The sequence below is a fragment of the Anopheles coluzzii genome, chromosome 3 (genome assembly GCF_943734685.1).
Source record: "Anopheles coluzzii chromosome 3, AcolN3, whole genome shotgun sequence".
Lineage (NCBI taxonomy): Eukaryota > Metazoa > Arthropoda > Insecta > Diptera > Culicidae > Anopheles > Anopheles coluzzii.
The window spans coordinates 74,445,775-74,468,418 of NC_064671.1; the positions used below are offsets into that span (position 1 = coordinate 74,445,775).

The 22,644-nt window shown below is 42.4% G+C and overlaps 2 protein-coding genes across 4 annotated transcripts in view; one reads left to right on the plus strand and one right to left on the minus strand.

Annotated features, from left to right (window-relative positions):
• Positions 1-20: 20 nt before the first annotated feature.
• Positions 21-22,644, minus strand: part of LOC120958445 (nascent polypeptide-associated complex subunit alpha, muscle-specific form-like) — a 28,215-nt gene continuing 5,591 nt past the window's right edge. Inside the window, exons 1-4 of one of the 3 annotated variants that reach the window (XM_040381271.2) lie at positions 9,921-10,359; positions 5,738-6,743; positions 5,052-5,651; positions 21-3,150 (exon numbers count right to left, since the gene is read on the minus strand). In XM_040381271.2, coding sequence (XP_040237205.2) covers positions 1,119-3,150; positions 5,052-5,651; positions 5,738-6,743; positions 9,921-10,011 — 3,729 coding nt within the window. In that variant the 5' untranslated portion in view covers positions 10,012-10,359 and the 3' untranslated portion in view covers positions 21-1,118. Of the gene's footprint in view, positions 3,151-5,051; positions 5,652-5,737; positions 6,744-8,510; positions 9,066-9,920; positions 10,360-22,644 lie in introns of those variants that run through there. The other 2 variants (XM_040381272.2, XM_040381273.2) reach the window with 2 other exon arrangements.
• Positions 13,156-13,882, plus strand: LOC120958447 (defensin). Its single transcript, XM_040381277.2, has 2 exons — positions 13,156-13,398; positions 13,499-13,882. The coding sequence occupies exons 1-2, from the start codon at positions 13,272-13,274 to the stop codon at positions 13,678-13,680; spliced, it is 309 nt and encodes a 102-aa protein (XP_040237211.1). The 5' UTR covers positions 13,156-13,271; the 3' UTR covers positions 13,681-13,882.

Sequence of the window (22,644 nt, forward strand, 5' to 3'; positions counted from 1 at the left end):
AAAAAAAACAAACAAAACCGTTTGTGAGGTTTTTTGATACTGCTTTATTCTATCTTGAATTTCGTATTCCTGTTCTGCTATTTTCATATACACCGAAAACATAATTTGCACATTTAAGTTGAACGAAGCTAAGCCAAAACAATTGATTGTTGTAAGATCTTTGTACTGCTTTAAAAGTGTGTTGTTTAAATATGGTATTTATCTTTCCCTGCATAAAATCACACAGCATGGGGTCAGTTTATCAAAAGCGCGGCTACCTATTCTCTCATTTGCAACTGATTGTCTTACCTCGTTTAGAATGGATATAATAATTAGAAGAAAAAAAATGCAAATTGTTAAGCAAACGTTTGAAAAGAGAAAAACATGCAAATGTCACAAAGATGGATTGAGAAGTATTGCATATCTACAAAAAAAAGCATAAATATTAATTATTGTTTAAATGCTAAGTAAAGGGTTTAAGCTTAACAAACAAACAAAAGGAAATGCTTACAGAGCTACAAAATGCGAGGAAAATGGTTTCCTATCCTTCGCCTTCAGAAGGATAATGGTAATTCTTTTTTATTCCTGCGCGCAAGCTTAAGACTTCTTTGCTGTTTATGGTTAAGCTTTTGCTTAACTTCTGGATTGCTTTCTTCAAGCAAATGAACTTATTTCTACTTCTTTGTCAAATCGCCTTCCAATCATGAATATATAATAATTCAATAGAGATAGAGAGATAGAGAGTAAGAGAGAGAGCTTCGTTTGAATGGTGAGGACTTTGCCCTCAACGTTACACATCCCTTACGGTGAACACACGCACACACTCTCGACTTTCCTCGACCTCTTTATTCGATATCCCGAAGAGCTCCTAATTGATGCTGGGCCTCACTTCGCTTTGCTATGCAAAACGTACACCAGGGTGCCAGTCAAAACAGGACAGTTCAAGGTTCAAGGACGAAACTCTGCCGTGTCTTAAACGCTACAGTAATACCTTAAATAATAATAATTAAATCAAACAAGAAAGGCTTAAGAGGATTAGGCTTAAGTCTACAAGTCTTCTCCTTCAAACGCCGGTATCATTCCTCACATTGTCATGTTGTCTCTCTCCCATTAAATAATGTCCATCCTACTCGTTCATTTTATCTCTCCCGCAGCGCTCTATCTGATCCGCTCCAGCCGGCCCCGCTGGTGCGCGGTCCAACCCCGAACACGTACGTCAGCAGGAAGTACTCCATCGGTTCGAAGTACTGGTGCAGCAGATTGTCCACCACCAGGAGCAAAAACTCAAAATTCTCCCCCACAAACTGGTGCGTGCAGGGGTGTATGTTGGAAAAGTAGGTGGCAAACTCCTGGGGCGGATTAGCCCACTGGTAGTCCAGCTCGCTCGGTGGTTCCTTCGCGAACCGGTCCTGCCCGTAGCGGCGCATCAGCGCGAACGCGACGTGCATAAAGTCCCGGTAGGTCACGTTGTGCCGCTTCATCTCGGCGAGGAAGAGGGCGAAATCGGTCCGGCCGCCCGTATAGATGCGCATCGTCGTCAGGATGTCGGTGCGCCGAAGCTGCAGAAAGGATGCCATCTCCTGGCGTACAGCCGTCAGGATGGAGCCGAGGTTGGTGGTGTCGAGCGTGGTGTCCGTCGGTGTGGCGATTGGCGGTGGCCTCGGTGTCGGTGGCAGTGGCGGTATCGGTAACTGGGAAGGGGGTGCCGTAAGGTAGGGCGATTGGCTTGCCGCGACGGAAGCGCGCCGGTTGCGACGCTTCGGTGCTGGTGGAGTTGGCGGTTCGGGTGTACGCGATGTTGAGGGGGATGATTTTGGAGCCGCTCGGGAACCTCTCTTGGAGCCGTTTGTATTGGCGGCAGTCGTCGGGGGAGATGGCGGTTGGCCGGAGGCTGCTGCACGGTTGCTGGTCGATGGGGTACTGGGTGGTGGCATCATGCTCGAGCTGGCATAGACCGTATCGAGCGAGGGCATACTGGCCGGTGCATTGTGAGCAGCAGCAGTAGCAGAAGACGAAGAAGTAGTAGGTATGGCAGATGGAGACGACATAGTGGAAGGAACGGATGTGGTAGGTGGCATAGGCGGTAGCAAGTAACTGATAATAGGTGGCATCATTGGAAAGGATGAGGATGAGTAGTTGGGAATGACTGTTGGTGGTGGCGGCATACTACTGCTAGAAGTAGTTGGAGCGTTGGATGAACCAGCAGATGGATAGCTGCTTGGGGGAGGCATACTTCCCGGTGACGACATAGAGGAAGTAGAAGTCGTGGTATGGTATGGCGGATGGTTACTGGGAGGTGGCATACTACCTGCAGACAGCAGTGTAGCAGCAGTACTAGTGTCCGTTGCAGTAGGGGAGCCCATATTGGACGGTGGATGATTGCTTGGAGGCGGCATACTGCCAGATGTTGTCATTATATTAGGGAAAGGATTGCCATTGGAGATCAAGTGGTTGGAAGTTGCAGGATGGCTTGGACGAGCCATACTCTCCGGTGACATGTTTGTTGAAGGCGAGCCCAGGGTCGGGGATCGGTGATGATTGGTCGGAGACGGCATACCTCTGCCCGGTGCCGGCGTTGCCGATCTGGCAGGGGGAGACCGATCGGACACTGTACTGTACGGTGGGTGATTGCTTGGCGGTGGCATACGGTCAGGTGATGACAGCATTGTGGAAAGAATAGTAGGAGTAGCGTAAGTAGTGACAGTCGCAGCAGCAGCAGCAGTTGAATGCGTATAGTCGAAGGGAGCATGATTGCTCGGGGGCGGCATACTGTTGGTAGTGTGCTGTGCCGCCACATTGCCAGCTGGTGGATGATTGCTTGGAGGAGGGAGTGCCATAGAATAGGCCGAAGGAGGCATGCTGATGGATTGAGATGGGGGAGCCAGATAAGCGGGTGGATCTGCTCTACCCGAAGGTGGACGCTTTGCCGATGAAGCTGATGGAGCGGAACGTTTCCGCGAGCCTGATGCAGCACCCGGGGGCGGTGGCATTAGCGCGGCAGAAGACGGCCGTGGAGCTGAAGGATGCCCTGGGGCAGGGGTTCCGGCACGTTCCATCACACCGGGCCGTGGTGGTATCGAGTGGTTCATGAAGTAGGGAGTGTGGGGTACTCTTTGCGGCGATTGATGGGTTTGCGCGGTTGTCGTGGACGGTAAGCTTGTAGCGTGGTATCTGGAATGGATGAAAAGAGTGAAATCATGTTAAATTTAATTTGATGATACAGTAGGATTTTAATTCAGTAGGAAAGATTTTGACGAATTGCTTAAAATTTAAGCAATTACAGGGTTTTCCAGGAGTTCTCATAGCTGTGGAATACTTTATTGACTCCTTCTTACGTGAAATGAACTTAAAGTAATGGGAATTGGACTCTATAGCACAAATTGTTGGACAAATCCAATAGGAATTTTAGAAGAGTCTGTCCAAAAAGGGAACCATAGAGTCCAATTTCCTTCATATGAAACTCATTTTGCGTAAGAAAAAGTCAAGGAAGTGTCCCACAACTATGAACTGGAAAACCCTGTAAGTTATTTTATGCTAAATTTGCATTTTACAGTTTAAACTCTAATAAAAAAGTGTATAATATTGACATGAAATACATTAAATATAGCCTTGACAATACATTTTCCCGTCATACAATTACTAAAATCTCCAGATTTCTATTATTTTCAAAGTATATCACTTTATAAATGTATTATTTTCAAAATAGTTCTCAGCGAATAATTTTACATATTTTTTCTATACTAAATATTGCATCAACAAACTGAAGAGCGATTAGTAAAAAGTAGCGAGATACAGGGTTTTTTAAGTCACTTTCGAATGTAAACATTGTTTTCCAAATCACTTTCAAATGTGCCCCTCCAAATTCGCCACCTCCAAGATGTTTTTCAACAGCTGTCAAATGATGTATTTGCATCACAATACATTTTCAGTGTTTAAAGATGATATTCAACGCACCACAAAGAACTGCCAAACTCAAGCCAGCTTGAGGCGTGTTAAAAATCATGTGAAAAAACTGAAACAATATTGTGATGCTTATAATAATTTGACAGCTGTTGAAAAACATCTTGCAGGAGGTGAACAATGATGTGCACATTCGAATGCGACTTGAAACCCTGTAATTTCTTCAGCATGATTTTCAACAATTCAACGGTATGTTGCCGTCATTTTTTTCGTCGGGATTTGAAGCCGTTGATCACTGTTGAAGTGTTGGAAATCATGCAGAAGAAAAAAATGATGAAAATGAAGTATCAAAGTGATGTAAATTATAACTTCTTGCACGCGGTGAAATACAATGTTTGCATTGGAAAGTGATTTGAAAAATCCTGTAATTAATTAATAACTATTCAACAACAAAATTATTTTTAAAGCGTTTCTGAAGAGTAAGGTATGTTAAGCTCTTTAGTAAAATGCGTAAAATATTTTTTTGCTGAGCTATTTAACAGTATTCTTCTTTTTCTTCTTCTTCTTTGGCACAACAACCGTTGTTGGGGCCAAGACCAGCCTGTACCACTAATGGGTTTGGCTTTCGGTGAATTATTGATTACACATAACAGTATGGGGGCACGGTCCATTCGGGGCTTGAACCCATGACGAGCGTGCTATTAAGTCGTACGAGTTATTTAAAATAATTTGTATTAATTTGGCAATCAAATGCAATAGAACAAGTGCAATTAAACAGATCAACGGGTAGAAAGCAAATGAATGCAAATGCAAGTTCTACTGCACAGTCTCCTCCTGCTCGTATGCAACCCGCACTACACGTGCGGTGAAGCGTTTCCAAACATCGGCTGCGTTACTGTACAGCGGCGCGCGCTCTCTCTCGCGCACCTCAAACTCGCTGGACTCGCATAATCGCTCCGTGCCCGCAAAGATGCAAAAAGGGTAAAGGAAAAATGCTGCACAGCGCAATAAACTCATTTATGGCAGTACAGCAATCGCGATATCCAACGTCCAAATATTTATGATGCCAGCATGCAATTGTAACCATGTCGAAGTAGATTTAGTAGGGACGCTTGCACAGCACAAGCTTTAACACGATTGATTTGCAGCGCAGTTTGATCACATTTACTCACCCAGCTGCTGCAGAAGATGGTGCGCCGCCGTTATAGAGCTGTGTAAAATTAATCGGCTGCGATGGTGCATTAGCCGCAGCCGGTACAGGAGTAGCAGCAGCCGGTGCAGCAGTAGTGGAAGCGACAGGACCGGGAGCCGTGGCAGTAATGGGCTTGACAAAGCCGTACTGCGGCGGCGGATAGAAAGCGTTGCCCGGTGTCATCGCCAGCGCTGGATAGTTGCGATAGAGCTGCTCGTGGTGCTGCTGCTGCTGCTGCTGCCGGTGGTAGCCGATCGCGGCCCCGAACAGCATCTTGCTCAGGAAGCAGTTGTAGTAGAAGTCGAGATCGGCGGGCGTTAGCAGATGCGGTGCCGGATAGCCGGCCCGGTACCACTCCTCGAGCGTGTGGTAGGTTTGCGGATCGGGCGCGCCGCCACCGTGCGGCTGATAGTGCAGAAACGGCTGCAGGAACGGATTGTGGTAGAAGGGAGTGCGCGGTGCGGCAGCGACACTGCTGGCCACAGCGCCGGGCAGCGACGGCATTAGCGGCGGTGGCGGTGGCATTATCGCGCTCCGATACGGTTGTCTGCTTTCGCGAGGCGCACAAAAGGCGGATTTTCTGTGGTCGCAAAGGGGGAAAAAAGGGAAGGGTGTTAAACGGGGCGATTCTGCGCCGAGGACGGTCAAGCATTTCGTCACACTTACCTTGCTGATTCGGCGGTTGGTTGGGGCGCACTGGGCGTTCTATGACCGGCCATTGCCCCGGGATGTGGTGTGGCAGCGCGTCTTCTAGCTTCCAGCGCTGCGCTGTGATCGTTGCCAGCCGGGGGACGCTCGTATGGGTTCGATCGATGGCCACGAAGGTGAGGTGGCAGACGATCGTGCTGCTGTTGCTGCTGCTGCATCATCATCATCCTCGGTGCCGGTGTGTCCGGTCTCGGGCGGGGGACATTTGGCGGACATTGGAGAAGTGGCCGAAGTTCTGGCGGTGGTCCGACAGGCGTTAGGTTCTGATTCTGTGGCACGTGCCAATTGAACCCTGACGACGGAGCGGCATCCTTTTTTGGCGATTTCTGCTGATGCTGCTGCTGCTGCTCACTATTGTTCGCTGCATTCGTGAGATCCGGGACCGCAGCAGGAGTAGTAGGAGGAGGAGCCTGCAAGCTGGTAGGACCAGCCGGTTCACCATTACTGTCCCGCTCCTCGGCATGATTGCCGTTCGCCATGTCCGCACTGTTGTTGTTTGGTTCCTTCGAGGACGACGACGACGCGGAGACCGCATCCCGCACACAATCGATCACAAGCTGCCGCTCTTCGTCCTCCTCCTCCTCCTCCTGCTCCCCTGCCCCATTCACCTGCTTGTGCTGATCGGCCCGGTCCGGTGCGGGCGAGCTCGGCCTGTCGACCGGGTCGTAGTATATCTTCGACGGTGGCTGCTGCAGATTGACGTACTTGCGCGGGTGATACTTCCGGTGGCGTTCCATCATCAGCTCCACGTCGTTGTCGTCGTCGAGGATTTCGATCACCTGCGCGTCGGACCGGCTGTGCTCGGACGACTGGGGCGAGTCGCGCGATGTGCGCGTTGCTTGCTGCTGTCTGTGCTCCTTGCCGGGCTCCATATCGCCCGGCGCTCGTATGTGGGTGGACATTTCAAGCTGCTGTGCGGCCAACGTTTGGACGAACTTTTTTCGCATAATTTGTAACTTAAAATCTGAGTAGCGGGAGAAGAAGGTGGGAAAAAGTATGTTATTAGAGTTTTTTTTTTAATCTCATCGATGAAGTTTAATATTTCCAAAAATCAAATCGATAATTTGTCATTTAAGGCAAAGAGGAGCAAAATAGCACTGTTAAGGATAGGTTTTGCTATGGGGCCAAAGGGTCATACACAAAATGTCAAAACACATCAAAACAATGGGGCAAAATGGACCACAACATTGGACTTTAGGCATTGTTTTACAGGGTTTTTCGAGTCAATTTCCAATGTCAACAACATTTTTCATTGTTTGCAGGATGTTTTTCAACAGATGCAAGGTCCATAAATTACTACAGGTCGGTCCGTTCTGTGTACTTTTACAAGCTGTTCATTTGACGGTTAGGGTTACTTAGCAAAGTCATACAAAATCCTTAGCAATCCTTACTCCCTATCTGCCAATCTTCATAGAAATCTACATCCATCGTGGCTACCAAAACCAGAGTTAAAATTTCATTTTGAAACAAATACACCATTTGACAGCCGTTGAAAAACATGTCGGAGGCGGTGAATAATTATGTTCCCATTCGAAAGTGAATTGAACAACCCTGTAAATATAACACGTGAAAGCTGTTGAAAACACCTTACAAGTGATGAATAATACTGTGCACATTGGCTTGGAAAAATCCAGTAAGCTCTTGAATGTAGGTAAAATTGTGAAGGTAGAGATTTAAGTTTTGTATTAAACTGTTTTGTTGAATAACCTGTTGAATAATTGCTAATAATGTCGAATAGAATAAACATACAGCAAAGTTTTATTTATGTAAAACAAATATTTTGTAGCAACCTTTGCTTACAGCACACACAGCCTCACCCTTTTGCTTCCGTTAAAACATACCGACCATGCGTCAGGCGAAACATTTTACCAACTTTAAGTTTGAAAACATTACATTAAATTAAAAAAGTTACTTTTTTCACGTAAGTCATGGATAAATGTCATGTGGTAGGATACACATTATTTTTTTTTCACTAATGCAATGTTAAATTCTTACGAAAGCTTATTTTCGAGACGGTGAAAATTACATCTTTTTGTGCAAACATTTTATTCGCTAATTTATACACTTATTTAGAAATTTTAGGTTATGAAACGTTCATCGTGGGCTTTAAACATTGCATTTCAAGTTTTATCAATCATGAAAAGTCATTATTAACGTGTCAATTTGCTAATGATGCAGGTGACCATTTTGCCCCACGTTCCCTTATTATTCACCAACCATCAAAGCTACGCAAGATGATGAAACGCAAAATACATTTTATGAAGAGTTTGGTTGGGTTATGTAACTTCATTTAATTCATAGTGTTATTATTTAACACATAACATAGTTTAATATTAAACTATAATATAACATTGAGTGACCAAAAACGATATTGAACAAAAAACCGAAATACAGCCATGAAATTGCAAGCATGCATAAGATAAATTACGTGAAATTTCTAAAATGTTTGTCTTTTTTTAAGCTCAATTACACTGTTAGCTCACTAATCGGCTTATTAAATCGCCCACAACCACATTGCACGTTGCTTGCTTAGCAAACAACGTAAGGCAACCAGCCCATTAAACATGTATACGATTTTGTAACGCGCGGTATGATTTGCCTTATCGAGCGACAAATTGCACAGTAAACTGCTTTTGATTTTACTACTGTCAATAAACTATTCATATCCTCAACACACACTTAGGCCATAATTTCTTGCTACCCAACACACACACACACTGTACACACTAACCCAGTTTTCTCGTAAAAAGACGATCGAAAGTTTTCACACTCATGTGGGATAATTGTGGTCCAGCTGTACGGTGCCACGGTTGTGCGAACGCACAATGTCCACCGCCGGGAAGGATAAGCGCCAGCCGTCGTCGCCAACCGTCCTCCCGTCCGGTGTCATAGGAAAGAACTGCACTTTTGCACCCCCCAAAACGGTTTCTACCGAGCGTCGAGGGGTTGATTCGATAAAGTAAATCCACTCCGGCCCAAAGGTGGACGGGTTGTGACGGTGCGCACCCGGGCGTATGGAATCTATATATCGCGCACCCGCCCTATCATATCGCGGCCCCAAAGATCTGACACACAATCCCTTCACTGTGCCGATAATTCGCTTTCGCACGAGCCTGTGGCGTAAAGGCCCGGGCACGATTAAAACGGATTGTGCGTGTGTGTGTGTGTGTGTGAATAAAAAAAAGAAGGAAGGAACTAAACCATCGATAAGATAGCCAGCCGACAGTTATCATCAGGCTTACCAGGGTGAGGTGTCTTTAAAGGGGATATAACATTATTTATCTCTGCACTATCCTTCCGCTTCGGGGTATTCTATTTTGGGGCCACTTACTTCACTCCCGGTTTGGGCGTTGGATGAGGTGGATTTGTTTAAAACATGGGTGCAGTCACTGTACCGGGAGTGTAAGACAGAGTTGTTATGACACAATAACTGTTCGGTGGGAGAATGCTAGATCGGGAGCGCCTAGAGTTATGCAGTTTTGCATGCAATGTGTCATTAATCAGGAATTAATTGCTCCATGCTTGCAGGAATGATTGAATTGAATGAATTAAGTCATACAAACAATTCATGTTAATTTCATGTAAAATGAGCCAAAACATATATTATTATCCATATGTTGCTTTTATTTTAATTATTATTATGAATTATTCGTTTATAAAGAAAAGAAATTATGAACATAATTGAAAAGACCCACTGAGACACAAAATTGCATAACTTGAGGCGAGAAAGACTCACCCCAGCGCGTGATAAATGTGAAGCTGTTCGTTCTTTTGGGACACTTTAAAACGTGAAGCCATGTATTTTGTGGAAATCAATTGATAATTCTTGATATTTACAAATAATTATGAAGAGAAAGAGGAAAAAAAAACCAATAACGACGCAATTCTTTATCCACCTATAGAAGAATCCACTTCTCATAAAGAATAAAGAATAAATAATATGTTTTCTATATATTGTTTGTTAAATTAACAAAAACTAACTTGAACCGTCATGCAGAACATGGAGTAGATTTGATTTGTTTACATATAAACTTAAATACAGTAATTATAGTAAGTAAGTAACTAACTCCTAATATATGCTAGAGACACTTGGTACAGTGTTGAACGTACAATTTAAGAACAAATTTTCAATTGTACCCACCTCCTCTTCTCCGCAATAAATTACTGTTCAGTCTTATTATCCGTAGCGCTGCAGCAAGCTCGACTCTGCCTTTCGACAGCTTCACTACCATCACAGAACCCGTTTTTTTGGCAAACTTTCAAAACAATTAAATCGCCTTAAATTAAAACAACAAACGTTCATCGGTGCTAGCGTAGTAGACCGTTCGCTTCTATATAAACTCTACACACCGTCACGCGAATCCGAAAACACACGTGCACTCCACCACTCGACGACGGAAGCAGAAGTAAAATAAATTCCATCCACCACGCTCGCGTGAGCCGGAGCCGATGCTTCCCGTCTAATATTGATCACCTAGCAAACAGCCGCGTCCCAACAAAGCGCGACGTGTCCTTTGCCGGTTGCCAACGGGAACCAGCACCGACCAGCAGCATTGCGCCACGTCAGAACGTTAGAGAAAAGAAGGTACAGTAGGATAATTGTCCCACGTACGGCGTCGGGTCCTGGCGGTACCCGCCGAACGCAACGCGAGGACCTGACCAGCCTCAATCTGTTCGTCCTCGGACCGGGTACGACAGTGAATGTGGTAGTGAATTATTTTTTTTTTCCGACGGTCCAACAGAAATGGACGCAGGGCTGACAGATAATGTTTGTGGTTAATACGGTTAAGCCTGATGAGGTTTTTTTGTGGTTTAGTAGAATTATTTATCAGTTATTGATGTGATTTGTTGGCCACTTTTAAGTTGAAATTTCAAATGTTCAACCCTGCTTTTGCGTGAGTGAGTGTAGTAAAGCATTATTTTCAAAGCCACAATTAAACAAATCAATATTTGAATTAATGTGTGGCCCACATTTTGTCTTACAAGTGGTGAGGATATCTAAGAGAGCATGATAAAGTAGTAACACAAAGCATTACATAAAGCAAACAGCAGTGAAGAACGGCACTTGCCACGATTGCACTAAAGTACACTTGAGATTCGATTCGTGTAGGAGTGATGCGAGCGATGTGATAATCGGTTGTGATAATAATCAGCAGGAGAGTTAGTCTGGCGATTAATCAAGCAGCAATAGAAACAAAGAAAAGCTTTCCTCTTTTTATTCAATACTTCTTCAATAATAGGATTTACTTCCCCATTTACTAATCTTATAAGGTTTTGGTTATTATATTCATATTAGAGGGATTATGAAGCTAATAGTATAATGATCGGAGGTTAATGATACTACAAGTTATAAGTTTCCTATTGTGTATAATCAACATTGATAGCCAAACGCAATGATCAGCAAACAAATAATGGATGCTTGTCGACATCGTTGGCCTTAAATATTTAAATAAATAAATAAATATTTAGATGTAACCGCGATGGATACGACCAGTGGTAAGAGTAAGGGTATTGCATTGACATATATTAAGACCTGATCGGTCATAAACGTCAAATGCGGTTGCGATCAAAGAGAGACATAAACGTCAAAAGGATCGTACAGGATATACGCTTTGCTGGTAATAAAATTAAAGGTACAATCAATAAAATACACACACGGTACAATTGAAGGATTCTGAATCAATGTGCGACTCAACAGGTTAAATAGTAAAACCAAACCTACATTAAGGGTTCACTTTTATTCGCCCTGACGGGTATTGAACGGGTATCCATGAGGATCATGAATCCCATCGTGCGTTACCAATCGATCTAACTATTTTTGATTGTTGCCTCTCATGAATCTATTCAAACAACAGCCCAAGGCAGGTAAGATCATGCAATATTGGTGGCAATTGAACAGGACACACGGGACAAGCTATTCTTCAACGGCTAAGGGGTAAAATGTGTGATCACCTTGGAGATTCTGAAACGAAAATACATGTGATCACATGGGAGATTCTGGTTCTTGTCGAATGCTGGATGCAGAATCTCGCGCTCTATCTCTCTCTACATACAATTATTGCATTTCCACTTCGTAAGAAGAATTGCACTTCAAAAATCGATCCATGCGATCCAAAGATTGCACTACGTAGGAATAACAATCCATGTTGTTGTGTTTTACGACGTTTGAGGAATTCGCCAAAAATCAAAACTGAGAAAAACAACCAAAAAGCAATAAAGCATCTTCATTCGCAGGATTGGCATGAAATGATGCCTCGCCGGTGTGCATCACATTGGTCAGTGTGATAATCGGTGATGGATCATGGACGAGAAAGTCAATCCGCCAAACCAACCATCATACGGAGTAATAAAGCAATAAATAATTAAAGTTTTTCATTGGGGGTTCAAACGCGAACGAAACAAATGAATTGCACGATTATGCGATCGTTTCATTTATTGTGGTGTTATTTTTAAACTTATTTAAGCGGTTTAACTGGTTAGGGATGTTGGTTAGCGATGGCTAAGGATGCAGGCATCGGTTGATTAGAAGTCAGTTAAGAATGTAAGAAACTGACGATGAAACTGATATCATGAAGAATATGCCAAAATGAATGGCAATTTATGCATTGAAAAGATTAATCATGCTCATGACTTCAAATTATCACAAGAATCAACGTGAATTAAATCTATGACGGGAACGACACGACAACTATACCACGGAACTGTCAAGGGATGTTAATCATTCCAATGATTAACTATGCTTACATGCACCCTGCTCTGTTGAAGAATTGCTTTGCCACGTTCGAAAAGTTGAACACATTTGAAATACTTTTTAAATACACTGACTTTAGATACGTTCTGCTAGACAAAGAGACAGGTGCAATTGATTGCAATTGAAGCAAATGTTGCACGAAATCAATGCACACCTGCTCGTAGCGGGGTGAATGTTATCTCTCCCGTCTGACAGCTTACTTTGTGCACATGTATCGACCCGCTATCAGCCATCCAGAAGGACAACTAGGAAGGACAAACAGTACCTATAGAGTAAGAGTACACCGAACGGGAGAGAAGTCTTGTCCCTCCCATCAGTCATTTACCTCAGGACTCTATCGTCCGTTGAGTCAATTAGTTTACAAAGAAAGCACAAATCAAACACCGCAGTGTAATCGACAAATAGCCGATAATAGACGGGGGCTGTAGGAAACTGTAAACGCAAATGACGCGAAAAAACAAGGTACTTTACCGAGCCTCAGTTTTTGTGTCTTGCCGACGCCGGGTGGGATCCCCTCGACGCGGTGGGAAAAAACGAGCATTCGTACGTTCGCGCGGGGAATCACACAAAAGGGTAGGCGCAGTAGTAGTAGTAGCAGTCTCGATGCATATAAAACAGTTCAGTCGGTAGGTGAGATCAATCAAACCGTGTTCGAACAGTCGAGTGAACGAAGCAACTCCAGCCAAGCTAAAGCTAGTACTACTGTGCCTTACTAGAGCATCCTCAAGCCCTCAACTCATCATGAAGTGTGCAACGATCGTCTGTACCATTGCCGTTGTGCTGGCGGCTACCCTGCTGAACGGCAGCGTCCAGGCAGCCCCGCAGGAAGAAGCGGCTTTGAGCGGCGGTGCCAATCTCAATACCCTTCGTAAGTATCATAAAATGCTTTGATCCTTCCGTTCGCATCCCTTTTTGCCGTTGTCCACTAACGTATCCTGTGTGCTCGGTTGTTATCCCCCTCCCATTAGTGGACGAACTGCCCGAGGAAACGCACCATGCCGCGCTGGAGAACTATCGGGCCAAGCGGGCGACCTGCGATCTGGCCAGCGGGTTCGGTGTGGGCAGCAGCCTTTGTGCCGCTCACTGTATCGCTCGCCGCTATCGCGGTGGTTACTGCAACAGTAAGGCGGTCTGCGTTTGCCGCAACTAAAGAACAAAAAACTCCCCCCTTTGGGGGCACAGCTTACCATCCAGGAAGCAGGGTGTGCCGGTCCGTAGAAACCCCGAGCAGTTCCAAAGTTCCTACAAAAGTTGATGAATAGTTTACAACACAGGCTTAATTCGTTTCGCAGCAATTAAATCGGGATGAAAATTGCACAAATAAAACTGTGGCTTAAAATATGCTTCAAGTATTCATTCGTGTCCATGCATTGTGCATTTGCCTTCAGCATACCGTGGACCAGCGTTTGCCAGCGGAGCCAAACTGCGCATCGAAAGGAAAGAAGGAGTAACAGCATTATGACGCGACATGAAGAACTCTGCTTTGACGTGCACAGCAAAAGGTTTCAAAAAATTGTACGCGGCTTAAGCCATAAAAATGTAGCTTCATCTTCGACGATCCTTCCTCGGGTGCTTGCGTTCTTTTATTGTTCAATTTTGTGTCCCGCTCTTGTCCGCCTCTGCTCTTCATGCCGCGTTTGGTAATCGCGTTTCCCATTCGAGCATTAAAATGTTCAATGGTTTCTTCACATTCTACTCAATACATCGATTCGTCATCGTCTGCGCTGTGTGATGTGCTGTGTGGCAGTAGTAGTAGTTGCTGCTGGTGGCATAAATTATCATTGGATCTGCATTTGCGTTAATGTGTGTGTGTGTGAGTATTATACGTTTTTTGTTTATCTGGAAAGAATTACATCTCTTCATGTGACTGCGCGTCAAACACACATTCGCGCACGGCGAAGGCGACGAACAAAGAACCGCATTGTGCATCACACGCCCAGTTCTGTGGCTCGCGTCGCGTCTGCAGCGACTCGAATGTGTTTACACATTACGCCGTGTGCGGGAAATGTAACATACATGCTTGGTAATAGCACAAACTGATTTAGCTCGGAGAAAGCGTCCGGGGGCAATGATTGAAAGGACGCGGTTGTAACAAAAAGCCTCCGCGATCGCTGGAGAGCAACGTTGGCGGAGTTTGAGTTACTGTGGGGTCATAAATGCATTATTTTTTCGGTACAGTATCCAAAAATAACACTCAATGTTTAAAATCGAACGAAACACTCGGATGTTGGAAATAAGAGTGTGTTGAAATAACGGCTAATAAATGGTTTTTCTTCTTCTATTGTCATACATCCGGTCGACTGGGTACATGCTTGAAAATCACAAAAAAAAATCTTGATTATGCTCACTTGTACATTCCACATTCAAATAATCTAACATTCATAGTCACAAAGATATATTTCTCTTTTATTTGATACGTATTCCATTCCGTTAATTGGGAACTATTTTCTAGACCCTCTCACAACTAGATTAGATACAAAGCTGAAAAATACTAAAGAAATTCAATATTCTTATTGTTAATATGTGTTGAGCAATTTAATCTTTTAGCTAAAAATAGCACCTATGCATGAGCCAATGCTTGACAACGTTAATGTGCTAAATTAAACGATAAGCGTGTAGTGAATGAAATAAAAATCGAAACAACTTTAAAACTCAGTTTTTTCCGTGTCACGTTTCAACCATTAGTTGTAACTGCCCTAGGGATATTACTATGAGGATTTAACACTGTTTGGTCGTACTGGGTGGCAACGTAGAAGCGATACACGTACCCCTTCATTGTGTTGTTTGTCGCTGCTTGTTATGCAAATGGATAAGTTTTGACAGATTGTCTTGTACTTTATTCTATTTTTTCGAAATAAATACAGTCAGTTTTCATTGCAGTTCTAAAACAATTTAACTGATTTAAATAGTAGTAGGGAAGTCAGATCTCGGTTGCTGCTGAAAACGCACGCTGGTCACAACTGTATTCCAGAATAGGAATCGATTCCAGGATTGGAATCGAAAAGTATCGGAATCGATTCCAGAATTAGCTGTAGAATTCGAATCGAAATCGATTGCGGTATCGTAGTTGGCTTGGGAATCGGATTCATAATCGATTCCAGAAACGGATTCGGCTCCGGAATCTATTCTGGGATTGACTCTGGAATCAGCTCCGGAATCTGAATCGGAGCTCCGGTATCATATTCGATTCTAGAATTGGTATTGATTTCAGAGTTGGAATCTATATCATAATTGGAATCGATTCTAGAATTGGAATCAATTCCAGAACCAGAATCGGATCCGGAATCTATTCGGGTTTCGGCTCTGGAATCAACTCCGGAATTAGAATCGGAGCTCCGGAATCGTTTTCTATTCTAGAATTTGGACTGATTTCAGAATCGGAATCGACTCTAGAATCAGGAAAGATTCCAGAATCGGAATCGGCTCTGGAATTGAACACTTGAAACGGGGTGGTTCCGATTCCGATCTCCCATCATTAATTTAATACAAGTGATGCAATACAACAAATTTATTCACTTTTTATTTATTTCACTTTAAATACATTGGAAATCAGAAGTGGGTTTCAGTCGCAACAACGAGAAAAGTCTAAGAGTAAGAATCAGGATTTCAAAACCCGGGTTTTAGTGTAATAGTAATAAAATTAGTTGAATTTGTAAAACATTAGACTTAATAGTAAATATCAACATTAAGAACGCTTTTTGAAAATGTTTTGTGTATCATAAGGCTACTGAAAATTTAATAATCATTAAATAATTTGTATGCAACTGATAACTGATTTGTATGCGAACCAAGTATAAAAATATGTGCTGTACAGTAAACTGTTTTGATTTACGTTTAAGTTTTGAACAGCTGATTGGATTTTCTTTATTTTGAGAGCTAAACGGAAGAGTTCAAAATTTCACCTGACGATTTCACGAACACGTTCACTCGAACACTAAACGAACCTTTAATCGTAAATTACTTCCTTGGATGTCAAAAGAAAATTTAGCTTCCCAGTAGAAACTAAGGCACACTTAAACCTGTAGCGTAAAACTTTGAAACTTTGAAAATATTGAGAACAAATGTATGGATTGACAAGTTTTATGAAGAATGAAAAACGAGTGGACAAAAATCCATGCCCTTCTCTAATTTGCCTCTGCCATTGCATGAGCTTACACAAACGTTCCCAAGAGTGCTGTCCCATCTGTGTTTGCTTCACACTTTACTTTTGCGCTATTCTCCTCTCGCCATGTAATGGTTTTTGAACATCTGGTTGTAATACCGATTCGTTACATGCATTATAAGTCGGAAAACCTCAAATAAATGCTTACAAGCAGTGGTAGCATTAAGAAGGACACTTCACAACGATCCTGGAGGTCTTGAGCTTGTGTTGTTAGATTCATTCACAAGATATTGTATCTGTATTCAAATGAATCTCTATGATCTATCAAATAACACTACAATCACCTTTATAATGGCCTAACGTACCTTAAAAAACGAACAACAAACAAAAATTCGACGTTCTACGTCGCTAAACTGGTCAGATTTTATCTGGCGTCAATTGGATCAACAGCGACAATTAGGCATTGAGATGGTTCGGAATAAACAACTTAACACATTGCTCCATACAGCGGACAAACACACACATAAGCACAGCCCTTCTTTGATCACTCTAAACGCACCAACAACATACCAGCAACACTGACTGAGCAATACTGATCCGAAAAATGAAACAGACGCTCTTGATAAAGGATTCGCCAGGCAGCGACCAAGGGTACCAAGTCTCGGGGTAAAGGAAAAGCAATCTGGATATTTTTTTAACTACAGGCACAACACTTAAAAAATAACCCATCCAGGCATAAAAATCGGTCTCAGTTTTTCGGGTATTTGTGAGGGTGTGGAAGCGCATGTATGTTAACATACATTTCTCACCAGACTCTTCCACCATGCATCATCATATTGTGCTGCTGAGAGCAAGTAAACAGGGAAAAAACATAAAATGGCAAATCAACTTCAAAATAGTCATCATTGCTTCTTTACTCAACTGCACGGCGCATGTATCGTTTCCTTTCATTTGACGGTTCTATTCTTAACAAAATGCTTTAGATAGCAGACTGATTCTGCTGACCATCAGGTACGAAAACGATTCATTCTAGTGTTGGCACTTTCTCTGCATATGTTTTGATAGGACACCATAAGCATTGTAAAGTAATTTGAAGCTAACGACCTTTTTTCCCCCACAGACGCGTGTCGTGTGTGGCTTTTCTTCGCTTCGCTTCGATGTAGAAGATTTGAACGCCCGAACACTTGATCACTGCGAACTGTGCGTAGCTGCTGGAATGGACTGTACTACTATGGAGCTCGCGCTTTCATAACGCATCCTTGTAGCAAGGATATACATACCGGAAGAAAGGAATTATTGTTTTATGAAGTGTAATAAGGTGTAATAGGGGATTGTAATGAATATATTTTACACACCATGTTACATGATAAGTTGTGTTATTAATTTAGTTGTGTTGATACGGATGTAGCTATCTGTTTATTTTGAGTAGCTTTGTACAAACGTTTCTACAACTGTCGCTCGCGTATGATGATATGTAATGCTCTAATCAAATGGCTCAAGGACAACAGAAAGAAAAAGGCAGTTAAAAGAGTTATTAGTGCATTTAAGATTATGGAACTTCTCAACCAAACAAAACCTGAACTTCTACGTTCTTTTGGAAAGATTACAACTGGATTTGTCAAAAAGTCCGTATATTGTACGGAATTACTGTTATTGTAGTCAGTTAATCAATAACATCACATATAGTCAACCTAACTATACTGGAAAATTTCGTCCAAGTTTGTGGTGATGTACAGGCGCTGAATAACACGAGTGGAGGCCCTAAGCGGTCTTAGGAAATGTAGGTCTTTCTAAAGTGTTGAGCAAGAGATCTCGAGGTCCCACGCGGCCGCTTAGTTATCCGACTTTATGATACAAAATTCATTAAAACATTTATTTTTATTAAAAATGTGGAAATGACACGGATAGTCATACGTTACACACATACCTGTGTATGTACAACTTTCTATAAATATGCATTGATGTCTTACTAAGTGATGGTACCGTCGTCACCCGGTCCAAAACTTAGCAATCGCGTCCATTCAAAGAGTCCTTGTAGACTATACTCCCAAAACCTTACGACTGGTTGACAAATGGAGGTGGACAGAACCAAAGGATGTTATAAATGTCGGATTGTGACCGTATCTGATGAATAGGAGTTGTCTCGATTCTGAATGAGATTGACCGTTTAAATACTTCATCTTGTACACTTGCAGTAGGTTGTTTTGTTCTGAAAATTACAATTCTACTGATAACGCCGTTCAATTTGTTCTGCGCCAAGACGCGGACGATGTGCAGCGGAATACACCAATACGAGATACGGAGGATGTCATAAAAAGGCCGCGAATAGTATGCCATTTTTTTAATACTAACATCAAACAAATCATTCCCATCTTCTGCGCATTCTAACAGGAATGCGACTTGCCAAACAAAATGGCTTTCGTAGTAGAAAATTATTGCAATTATTGCACATTTAATGGCAGCTTCATTCATTTGTGAGTCATACGTTTAAAAATGTTACCCTGGCCACATGTTAGATGCTCAAGGCCACTAGTTACTTATGCACATTCACGTGTTTACACTACACATTTTATTTTATGGAATTTTGATTTGATTTTTTTTAAATATTGATGTTTTATTATATGATGTATCTGCAAGTAATTATTATTAGTAATAAAACAATTAGTAAACTTCATAAAATACTTGACAGTTAATGAGTCAATAGTAACAATAGACGATGAGAACAACTAGTTTCCGATTTATGTCCGTATGAACTTTAACCTAACTCTGTAGTCCACACCAATCAAATACACATTTTCCATTAATACAACACTAGAAAGGAATGGACAAATACTAGACATGAAAATTGCAATCAGCTTAGAATGAGTGATTTAGAATATTATATATCATCATGTGCACTACATGACACTCCATAAAATAAACCACAAACAAATCAATAATTGAGAGTTCGTTATCTACCTGATTAGCTGCAGTTAAAACGCCAACACGTACGTGAATTTACGCCATAGCCAATGGAAATTTCAAATCATTTACTCTGGCACTATCGTTTAGTGTTATGAGGCTCAATACGTTTTTTAAACAGTTTCACACCAATGCAATGTAATTCCATCGCCCCCAGATGACTGTTGAAAGCGCAACTTCACTTTGCAATGAGTTCTAAATGGTGCTACGAACAAATAATCAGCACTGAGGGGAGAGGGAAGAAGTTTGTTCTTTCGCCCATTCCGGCCCTCGCTTATCTAGCATAAACGGCAATAAAAATCACAAATTCCGACGATTGTGTGCGCAAACAGACGGGCGTAAGCCAGGCCAACGGACCACACTGTGCCACAGGTTCACCGCCGAGTGACAAGTTTATTGGACCGCTTCAAGAATGTAAATAGCACTGCCGGTCGGTGAATCATAAACCGAAACTGCTTTGTCTCAAGCAGGAAGATCCTCAATAACCTCCGTGATGATGCGAGAAACCGGATTAGAAGTTTTCGTTTAAATTAGGCTTTTCAAGGCATGAACAACGTGTAGCCCTAGGAAGAATGGCTTAATTATGAATCCTTGAATATCCTCTAGGCGGCTTGCGAAACAAGTTCCAAATGTGGAGTCCTAACGTGTGCGCAGAAACAGAAATTTAGAACTATCAATCAACAAGATTAAATTAAAAATGAGAGTTTTGACAAATATATTCTATAATTGATGATATATGAAAACTTAAAAAAATACGTGCTTGGAGCTCGAAAGGCCTTTTCTGTACTTGTAGTCTTTCACGATACTAGACAATAATTTAAGTATAAAACTGTCGGTTAAATCATGTTAACAATTAAAAAAAACGTTAAAAATAGTTTGAAACGTTATTTTAAAATGTATTGATCATATTATAACTCATTTTAAACATAAACATGGTAAACAAAAAGATTTTAAGACGAATGTTTTTTGTCCACAACCGTCTCACGAAACGCAACTATCAATTGGGCATAAAAGATACAACCTTCTACGGTTATCCTAGCATTGGCAGGCTTTATTTCATTTCAAATTTCAGCTTTCTAACTTGAACCATCAAAGGGATGCTTGTTAGTAAATGAATTATCAAAAGAAAAATAAATTATTCGACAATGATTTATTGAGAAGGATAATTTATTTCTCGTTGGATAATGTTATGCCTTACCCGATCGGTTCAGGTTCCTCGCGCAGGACGGGTTTGATGGCTATCGTCGTATTTATGACCGTTTATGACAGGTCGGTGGGACCTAACAAACAGTTTCAATAAAACTCACGAAAGAATCCTTAAAGATCAAAGACATTATCATTTTTGTATGATAGGGTTTATTTCATTAATCAGGACTTATTTGGTTAATTAGGACCAACAATATAGGCAGATTGAGAAGCTTCGTTATTTTTTGAATCAAATTAGTGGACGGGACGAACATAAACCTAACACCAGAATGGTAGAAATAAGTCCCGGGTTTAGATGTGGTGCCGTACCTTTACCTTTTTGCTGATGTAATCTGTATCTAGTATATATCTGGTAAAATCAATGCGAAAAATGGACATTGGCTATGGGATACAAACTTTCATTTTACCAAAGAATAGGTTAGTTGTCAATCCTGGGATATAATGACTTCACCACGGTTAGGTAGTCTCCAAGTAAAAGGAAACTCACCAATGTATTTCGTATTAACATGACGTCCTAATATAGCCAGTAAACTAACACAACTTAATAATGACTAAAGAATATCATAGTTATCTATGTTTGTATTCTACGTTTGTATTCCAATACGTAGTTAAAGGAACTGTCCATAAAACCTAAGCTAAATGAATATGTGAAATGTCTGACTTAAGCGTCCCCATCCACCCCCATATCATAAAAAAGAAACAACTCCTCCGTTGTGAAGAGACTCATAACCGTGTGGGCCCACCCGAGCCGATTGCTAGCTACACATGTGAACCGCGTTGCTCAAAAACGTTGCTCATCCTTTGCGCTAGCCTGTACTGTATCGTCCACAGTTGCGCGCGAAAGGAACGCATCGATGCTTACCGCCAAAGTCGGACACATTGCACTGCGAGCTAGTCAACCGTTTATATACGCCGGGCGGCGATCGGACCGTTTCGAGCGCTGAAGCCGGGCTTGCTAGTAGTAATCTTATCAAACCGGGACTATAAGCTGGACGGGGTTTATTGATAAGATTACGTCTCGATGGAGCCAGTAGAACCTTGCGGGGCACTAATTCGCGCCTTTCGCCTGCCGGCTGTAAGATGGGTGAACGTAAACGTCACGTGAAATGACATCGAGCACAAATGAAACTGTCACAATGCGATTAGATTGATTAGATTCGTACTGTCCCCCCAACACTACCCACCGGTGCATGCAAGATGGGGCTGGGGGGAAATTTACTCATTACGGACTGTATATTATTTGGCCGGAAAGGTTGACAATAAACTAGCTAAAAATAAAACCATACCGGCAAACAGCAACATACACATTCAAGTACCAGACTGAGTTGGTCTTGCCGACTGGAGAGCCGGTTCGTGCATTGTTTATAGCCAAAACACAGACATCCACCAACCGTCTAGCAGCGTCAAAGTCTCGTGACCACACGGGCACACGCGGTACGAAATCGCGCAGACGAAATCTCGCATCAGTGGAGGTGTGTAACACTGGATCGATCGGCCTTCGGTCTGTACTCTCTGTCTCGTCACATGTTACCCATGTGTGGGTAAGCAAATGCTAATTTTACAATTATTATGTTAAAACCCGGCGAGCATTGGAAGCGAGAGCTGGAATTGCATGCACCGTGCACGGTGCAGAATAATACATGTTTTAAACACATCTGGGCTAGCTAGAAGCGGTGATGCATTTGTCCGACCAACTGCAGGAACGAACGTAGATCAATAGCGATCCCCGCAATTGCCTACCGGGGTTAAAGGGTGACGGATGTTTATCGACTCATAAAAGCCAACACCGGGGCCCGATTCGCTTCATCTTTTACGATCGTCATCAGTGAGCAATTGTAGAGAAAA